This window comes from Chrysochloris asiatica, unplaced genomic scaffold (assembly GCF_000296735.1).
Source record: "Chrysochloris asiatica unplaced genomic scaffold, ChrAsi1.0 scaffold00195, whole genome shotgun sequence".
Classification (NCBI taxonomy): Eukaryota; Metazoa; Chordata; class Mammalia; order Afrosoricida; family Chrysochloridae; genus Chrysochloris; species Chrysochloris asiatica.
This window is the reverse complement of record NW_006408713.1, coordinates 5,574,749-5,583,623: the sequence shown is the minus strand read 5'-3', so window position 1 is coordinate 5,583,623 and position 8,875 is coordinate 5,574,749. Positions and strand designations below refer to the sequence as shown.

At 49.4% G+C, this 8,875-nt stretch overlaps 1 protein-coding gene across 1 annotated transcript in view; it reads right to left on the bottom strand.

Moving 5' to 3' along the window:
* Nucleotides 1-5,538: 5,538 nt before the first annotated feature.
* Nucleotides 5,539-8,875, bottom strand: part of LPCAT1 (lysophosphatidylcholine acyltransferase 1) — a 75,545-nt gene continuing 72,208 nt past the window's right edge. The window contains exons 13-14 of the mRNA XM_006872376.1: nt 8,388-8,529; nt 5,539-5,723 (exon numbers count right to left, since the gene is read on the bottom strand). Coding sequence (XP_006872438.1) covers nt 5,539-5,723; nt 8,388-8,529 — 327 coding nt within the window. The remainder of the gene's footprint in view (nt 5,724-8,387; nt 8,530-8,875) is intronic.

Sequence of the window (8,875 nt, the reverse complement as noted above, 5' to 3'; positions counted from 1 at the left end):
TCAGGTTCTTTATTTTTTTTCTGTCCTAGTCCTCCTTGCCTGGCATGCCAACTACATGTATGAGCTCACTGGGCCCTATCCCATGGGGCTCCCCTGATTGGACAAAGATCCATTTCTGAGAAGTGGCTGGCCTAACAGGATGTACATGCAACTGGACGATAGCATCCTGACATCGCAGAGAGTGACGGCTGTACCAGCTGCTTTGCGGGCTGATCTACGGTGCTCCTTCACAGCCGTAGCCAGAAGGCACAGCTGTGACACAAACAGGTAGGAGGAGATGTGGTGATGACCCCTTTGGTCCCCCAAGGGTAGACTGTGTCACTGCCCTGTGGAGGACAACCTTCCTGCTGAGGTCAGGTGTGGCTAGCTGATTCACCCTGGCCAGTCAAATCTCAATGGAAGCAATCAATTGTGTTTTTGAATGGAGGTTCTATGTTGAGTGCATTGTTTTCCTGAGTCTCTCTCTGCCCTGTGTCCTCTGACTGGGACTTCCAGGTGAGGGGCTCCTTGGTCAGGTTGGGACACAGCAGGGATGACACTGAGCAGAGCTATACGTGCCCCCCTCCCCCAAAAGTAGTGAGAAAGAAACCTATGTTGAAACAAAATCTAAACCAATGCATTGCTGAAAACAAAAAGCAGAAATCCAGCTCATTTTGCAGATCTAAACCTCAATACACTGAATGTCAGAACTTCCTGCCACATGCCCGTCCAGTAAAGAACGTGCACCCCAAACCATACTGATCACCCTACCATGCACCCCATTTCCACTGTGTCCAGGCCCAGCTGCCGGAGTCAGCATTTAGTTGGCCTTTAGTTTTACTGCAACTGATGCCGCCTCTTTTTGATTCCTAGTAATAAACTGCCCCCCAGTCAAGCGCTAAGTGTACGAGGCTGAGTCAAAAATTAGCCGCAGTCCAGTTTATATTAAAATGCCTGTCCACGGCTGATGACAACATTGAGCGTGCATGTAAGATGAGTCTGACAATGGAATAGATGGCAAAGCATTTGCAAATCAGGCATGGCGCTGCCTATGAAATAATCCATGACAGACTTAGGTTTCGGAAAGTTTGCGCGAGATGGGTCCTGAACCAACTCGCGGAAGAGCACAAACAGCATCTGGACATCTGCAAACAAAATTTGGTCTGATACTTGAAGGTGAATGTTTGTTTACAAAAATTGTTACTGGTGACGAGACATGGATTCATCACTACAAGCCTGAAAGTGAACGGCACAGTATGGAATGGAAACATCCTCAACTGCTGACCAAGAAGAAGTTCAAACGTCAACCATCAGCGGGAAAATTGATGTTTACCATTTTCTGGGCATCTTAAGGGCCAGTATTGGAACACTGTAAGGTAAAAGGTTCAACAATCAACAGTGTTCATTACAGTGAGATGCTCACTGAAGAGCTGAAGTCTAAACTTCAGATTAAATGCAGCTAGATAGTGTAATGGTTACTTACGGATCGGGCTGTGAACCGCAAGGTCAGCAGTTCTAAACAAACAGCCGTTCTGTGGGAGAAAGATGAGGCTTTCTGCCCCAGTAAAGATTTCCAGCCTCGGAAACCCTGTACAGGGTCGCTATGAGTCAGAACTGACTTCACAGCACATAACCACCACCACTATCCAAGGGGATTGTGATCCTACATGATAATGCACGTCCACACACCTCTGCCCACACTGTTGACACTCTGCAAAATCTTAGTTTGGAGGTGTTAAAAGCATCCTTCCTATAGTCCTAATCTTGCTCCATGGGACTTTGACCTGTGTGGCCCCAAGAGCAGCCCTTCAAGGATGAAGATTCACCTCTGATGATGAAGTGAAGACAGAAGTGCATTCATGACTCACAGCTCAGCAGAAAACATTTTTTAGTAAGGGAATAGGAAAGGTTGACATATGGACAAAGTGTATTGAAATGCACGGAAATTATGTAGAAAAACAATGTTATTTCCTACAAGTTGATTTTTTTTTCTCTTGGAAACCCTAAACGGGATAACCCTATACGGGGTCACTATGAGTCAGAACAACTCTACAACACTTAACAACTCTATATATGGGTGGCTGTCTGTGAAGAGAGACCTCACAGTCTGGGGTGGAAGATGTCATAGCTGTACATGCAGGGGAAATTTTTTGTTCCACCTTCAGGAGAGAAAAGACTCGATTTAAAAATAGCTAAAGCCAAGGAAGGATATAACAGCATTTCAAACACTCAAGTGCAATACGAGGAAAAACACCGTATAGATGATGTGTGCTTTCGAAGTTGAGACTGGAGAATAGGGACAATGATCTCTCAGCCTTCATTGGCAAAGCTACAACGGTTGTTGTTGTGTGTCATTGGGGTCAATTCTGATCATGACCCTATAGGGCAATCTAAAAGTTGATTAATTTTTGACTCATCCTTGCAAAATGCATTTCATCCCTTTTCTTTACTTACATAAAAAAAAAAGAACTTCAACATATTTAATCAGTTTCAAGGATCCCTGGGGACACAGCGGTTAGCTGCTCAGTGGCTAACGCATCAGGTCCTCTTTGGGAGAAAGACAAGGCTGTTTGCTTCAGTAAAGAGCACAGGATTGGAAACTATGGGGTGATTCCAGTCTGTCCTACAGGGTGGGTCAATATCAGTTGGAATCCACTTGCTGGCAATAGGTTTTGTTTTTTATTAACTAATTTCAAGGGCAATGTGTATTCCTTATACTAAAAATGGCAAATGCATGAAAGCACATAGAACAAAAGTTCTGCTACTTGAAACAATGAGATGTGGTACGTATTTGGTCTCTTGCTAAACCGCAGTCAGGCCTCAGACTCACTGGTTGGTAGTCCGCATTTTTATTTTTATTTTTGGTGAACATTACCATTATTACTTGACCTTTGAAGCTTGTAGCTACGTCTCACCTTGGCGTTTCATATAATTTATTTTTTTTGGGGGGGGGCGGAATACAATTGCTCTATTTCTTTCGGTTCTACTTCTAAATCCTTCACTGATTTAACAGAAAAGTACATCCACTTTGCTCCTTCCTTAACGAAATGTATTTAAGCTGTATGCATTTAATATAGAGGGATTACGTGAATGCCACTCACTCCGTAGGCAAACAGCCATTGCGCTTGGGCTTGGTGAAATGTTTGCTAGTGTCCACGTACCATCGAGACACCACACCACAGAGCTCCCCTTTATGATCTACAGAGCGCTCTCTACAGAATTTCAATGACCGTGTTTCCAGAACACGGTAGAAAAGCATGAAGAGAGGTTTCATGTTGGTGTGTCAGCTCACAGGCTAAGAAATATCTGCCTTTCTTAATGAAAAAGAAACCCCACATACAACAAAATACATCTCGAGTCTGTAAGATTGTATGTTTTATTTATTCCATTGAGAATCAGATCCAACGGTCTTCCCGGGGACCCCAGCCCCAGCCAGGCTGCTATTCCCAACTCACACACACGAAAAGGGATTTTGACTGGGAGACTATATACATTCACAGTTCTGAATGCTGCGGGCGCAAAGTTACAGCGTAAGCGGAAAAGACAATCAGGAGGAATAAACATCCATTAAAAAGTCTGCTTTTCAGGTTTTTATTTTTCCTGAAAATGCCCGTAAGAGGCACATCATTCAAAACAACCCTTCATGTGCAGACCCGGGGAATGGAGGCCCCCGTTGGGTGCCCTTGTCCCCGAATATCTTCGTTTATTCACCTCCTTCATGGGCTGGTGCAGGCTTTTCTCTTAGCAACAGACTGTACATGTGCTCTGTAAGGAGTGAGGCAGTGGGCTCCAATAACTTCTGCGTCCAACAACCCCAGAGCCCTGATGTCCCCTCTGACCCCCGTGGCTGAGAGTGTTACATCAACGACAAGTAGGAGGACCCTGGCAGGATTCATGATAAACGTTTGCTTGTTCTTTTCACTTCCAATCTTGTTTGGTATCAGTATCTCAAAGAGGTCAGTAACCAATGTTTTCCTATACTTAACTGGCCCCGAATGCCCACTCTGATGCCTCAAAGAGCAATTTCAATTTATCTTACAAATGCAGAAAATCGTTTTCCCCCCAAGCAAACCCGGAAGTGTTGTTTTAGGAAACCAACTAATGTCTTTAATTATGGTTGTGCTTTAAGAAGACCCCTTCTCAAGGACACTTGACACCACTGGGTGACCACCAAGTTGAGTGGGGTACCACATCGCCCTGTTCCCCCAGCAATTCTGGGACTTGCAGGGGGCTGGTATGGTCATCCACCACAGCAACACCATCTCATTCCCTTCCCTGACCACCGTGACCAGTGGAGGCAGCGCTCTGGGTGAAATGATGACTTCACATGAGGACCCCGCCCGACCCCACCTGCTCGGTACAGACCAGCTCATCCATCTCCATGGAACAGCAGCTAGCTGGAATCAGAAAAAAAAAACATAAAACAGCTGCCATCAGGTCAATTCCGACTCACGGTGACCCCCTGCGTGCCAGAGTAGAACTGTGCTATCCACAGGGCTGATTGTTCAGAAACTTACTGCCAGGACTTTCTTCCGAGGAGCCTCTGGGTGAACCTGAACCTCCAACCTTCTGGTTAACAACCGAGGGGGTTAGTGGTCGGCACAACCCCAGGAACTCAACATCGCCATAGAAACTGGAGCCCAGAAGCAGAAAGAGGCCACTGCCCACCATGGCTGGACAGCGCTCAGAGAAATCAGTGATGGCTTCGTGCTTGAGCCCTGCAGCCTCACCTCTCAGCCACACTCAGCACTCGGACTGGAGCTTTAAGCAACAGTGAACTAGAATCTTTATAAAAAGGGGGCTTGACAAGGATGGGGAGAGCAGAGACAGGATGTGGAGGTCAGGTCCTTATGGCCAACCTTCCCCCTGGAGGAGGAGAGGAATTTACCTGGTCACGAGAAACCTGGGGACAATTTCAGGCAAAGCCCCAAACAGCCTGGGAGTCTATCAAAAACTCTTCAGACCCTGACAGGAACGATGAAGTAGAAAAGCCATTCTCTCTCTCTTAAAAAAAAACCCAAAAAACAAAAGCAACGCTGAATGTTTCCTGAAGTATCGAAATGAAGTTTATAAAATACACATGAGTTTCCACATGGATATAAGAAACGTTTAAAAATCAGACAGCGCCTCTGTCCACGTGTGGCCGGCAGTTTGTGTTGGACTCAAGGTGGCGGCAGTGTGTGTCAGGCCCCTGCCCTCCCAGCGTGCCAACGAACGGGCAAGGCAGGCCATTAGAAAACATGGTGAGGACAATGGGAAACCAGGCCACTTGAGGTAAAGATGAAGCAATGCCTGGTGGCACAGTAACTGTCCTCAACGGAATGCCCCACCCACAGGCATCCCGTGGGCAGAGAGCAGGCAGTGGGCGTGAACATGTGGGGCTTTCCTGTCAGATACGCACAGCGCACAGGACAAAGCCCCCTTAAACCCAGACACTCCACAGAGAAACAGTAAGACAGACGGCGGGGCATTGGACACGTGGGGGCAGAGAACACCAGTGTCCTCGCGCAAATGAGGAGCCGCAGCCCCGTGGAGGGCTCGTCTCTGGAACCTTCCATCCTAGTCCAGCTTCCGATGGAGTGGTGCCCCCCCGGGGTCAGTGCTTTCGGGGCTGAAGTCAGTACACAGGCCATTGGGGGTTGGTGCTGACGGAGTCTGGGAGCAGCTTTCGAAATTTGTCTGGTCCGGATACAGATACTCCTCTGCAAAGTCGGGGTAGGTATCTGCGAATCTGGTGAAGTCAGCTGGGAGACACAAAGGCACCACGGGTGGTTACCATTGGGAATGGGAGCTTCCACCTGCCCCGGCTGCCACCCTCGGGCTATCCCTGCTCTTAGCACAAAATTGTTGTGAAAACCAACGGGCAGGTGTTCCCAGTTTGGGAGAAACCTCTAGAAAATGTAGGACTTTTGATTTCATGACTACATGTATCTGTTTACTTCATACTGACTCACAGCGATCCTACACTACAGACTAGGACTGCTCCCTAGGGTTTGCAAGGCTGTCGTTTTTATAGAGGAATCTTGGTGGTGCAGTGGTTAAGTGTTGGGCTGGGAACCAACTGGGTTGGTGGTTTGAATCCACCAGCTGCTCCATGAGAGAAAGATGGGGTGTTCTGCTTCCCTAAAGATAAAACAAAAACCAAACCCCCAGTTTGGATCCATTGTGACCCTGTATAGGGTTTCTGAGCCTGTAAATCTTTACAGGGGTGGGTAACCTCATCCTTCTCCCATGGAGCAGCTGGTGGGTTTGAACGTCTGACCTTGCATTAACAGTCCAACACCTAACCCCACAGGGCTGCCACCAGCACTCCTTTCCCTAAAGGCTACAGTCTCAGAACCCCTGGGAGGGGTGGGACAGTTCTACTCTCTCACAAAGGGTTGTTATGAGTCAGAGCCCACTCAGCGGCAGGGCGGTCTGTACTGAAACAGACTGCCCTATCTTTCTCCTGTGTAGTGGCTGGTAGGTTCAAACCCCTGACCTCTCAGCTATCAGCACAGTACTAAACCACTGCACCACCAGGGACCCTAATATGGATGCAAAGTACTGTTAATGGGAGGACTTGGTCTTGAGAAAACGTGCTCAGAATCTAAAACTCTGTGAGGGAGGTTCAATCAGTATGGCTCAGGTTATGGGACTACTTGGTCAGGCCATGAAACTCAGTGGTTAGGCAGATAGTATGTAATCACCCTCCAATCAGGTGAGAGGGGAGTTTCCTTGTGTGTGTGACCTGCATCCAATATATATGGGCACTGTGGAAAAGCTCCCCTCTCTGGATCCTGCATCGGCCGGCCACATCAACCTCTGACCTCTGGCTCTGGGTTTGTGAGCCTGCAGCCTGCCATCTTTGGTGCAGGAGCCCCTGCAATCATGGGACTCAGATGCCCAGCCTGATGTCTGTGTTTGCCTGCTGTGTCTGATGGGGCCCGAGTGAGGGCGCTGTGGCCAGGTTTTGTGCAGCACGGGGGTCTGGGGAGGGGCTGATGTAGCCGATTACAGATTTCAAGTGGCCTGGAAACAGTGAGGACCAGCGACACCTTGTGGGAAACCTTGGAACAGTCCTTGCTGGACAGTCTGCAGGTAGGTGTGGTCAGCGTTTATCCAACGATGGTGACATGCACACACACACCACACACAATTACACTACACACCACACACAAATGCCACAGTTACACCCTACACCACATACACACGTCACACAATTACACCCCACACTATATACACACACCACACAATTACACCCCACACCACATACACATGCCACACAATTACATCCCACACCATACACACACAATACACAATTACACCACACACAATTACACACCACACACATAAAGCAAACCCCATACTAGCAGACCTCCACTCCCCACACAGACACACACCACATGTCATATACCCATAACACAGGCACATATAACATAAACAATCAGACATACAACATATACACACACAGACAACTCCACACACATAAACTACCATGTAAACACAATCCCAGTGAACGACACCTAACAGACACACAGGCACACCACACGTGTGTTATACAGACATGCATCAGATACACACACCTCACATGCACAGTGCACACTACACATACACACAGTGTCTGGAAACCAGACACAACTTTAAGAACCCATCCTAACAAGACACAAACTCAGCCCACTGCAGAGATTCTTGGACCAGGAGAGCAGACTGCCTGCACACGTTATGGCATGTGAGCCGTGGCAGGGCTGGGCTGACCGGGCTCCTGGGTGTTCCTATAGAAGGCCCTGACCCTCGTTCCTGGGCATCTGTGGGGCGCTCCTTACAGAGGCTTTCCTCAGAACCACATTCGGCCCCGTGGGCCATTGGACCCCTCTCCCAGGGAGCAAGTGGTGTTTTCTCACTTAGCAAAGACAGTCAAGGGCGGGGCCCCAGGCCCATGGAGAAAGAGAAGGGGATGGAAGCGCAGAGATGCCCAAGTGTGGACTTGGGGGAGTGGGAGAGGGCAGGTGGGGGCGAATGAGAGAGAGCCACCACTCGGGGTGGCTTTGCAAAGTGTCCATGTGGACACAAAGTCCTGACTTTCTTGTGACTGCTGGCCTGGTCAGGCACTCCAGAAATGGGAGTGACCATAGCCCCCCCTATCCACCAGAGGCAGGCTGACAGCGGCCCTGAGTGTACACAGCATCTATGGCGGGCTCTGAGTTTCAGGACGGTGGAGCTGGATTTTATTAACTACTGGGAACCATGACACTTGGGACCTCCTGAGCCATCGCGGCAAACTTCCCATAGAACATGCTCGGAGGAGCGTTTCCGTGCTACGGTTCATTGACACAGAGCCCAGGGAGCCGCCCAGTGGGGACACCTGAACGTCTCCCCACCTCCTGCCCCGGACCCTCTGGACATAATGCCACTGTGCAACTGCTCACCAAAGGAGATTTGACCCTTCTTGTCCTCATCGATGGCTCTGAAGAGGTCAGTCACAGAAAGCTCCGCCACGCCCAAGGCCGTCTTCAGAATACACGACAGGTCCCCCTCGTTTATACAGCCAGTCTCCTGCGGTGCGTACATCTACGAGCAAAGGGACCTGTCAGCGCTCAGATCTGCCTCAGAGGAAGGGTCCCAGCCCCTCAGGACCACCGGGGGGCAGGATGTGTTCCAGGGCACTGCCCGGGCACAGTGGTGAGCCCCTGACATAGGATAGACAGTGGGCACTGCCCGGGCACAGCTGTGAGCCCCTGACACAGAGCAGACAGAGGGCACTGCCCGGACACAGCTGTGAGCCCCTGACACAGAGCAGACAGAGGGCACTGCCTGGGCACAGCTGTGAGCCCCTGACACGGAGCAGACAGTGGGCACTGCCTGGGCACAACCGTGAGCCCCTGACACAGAGCAGACAGAGGGCACTGCCCGGACA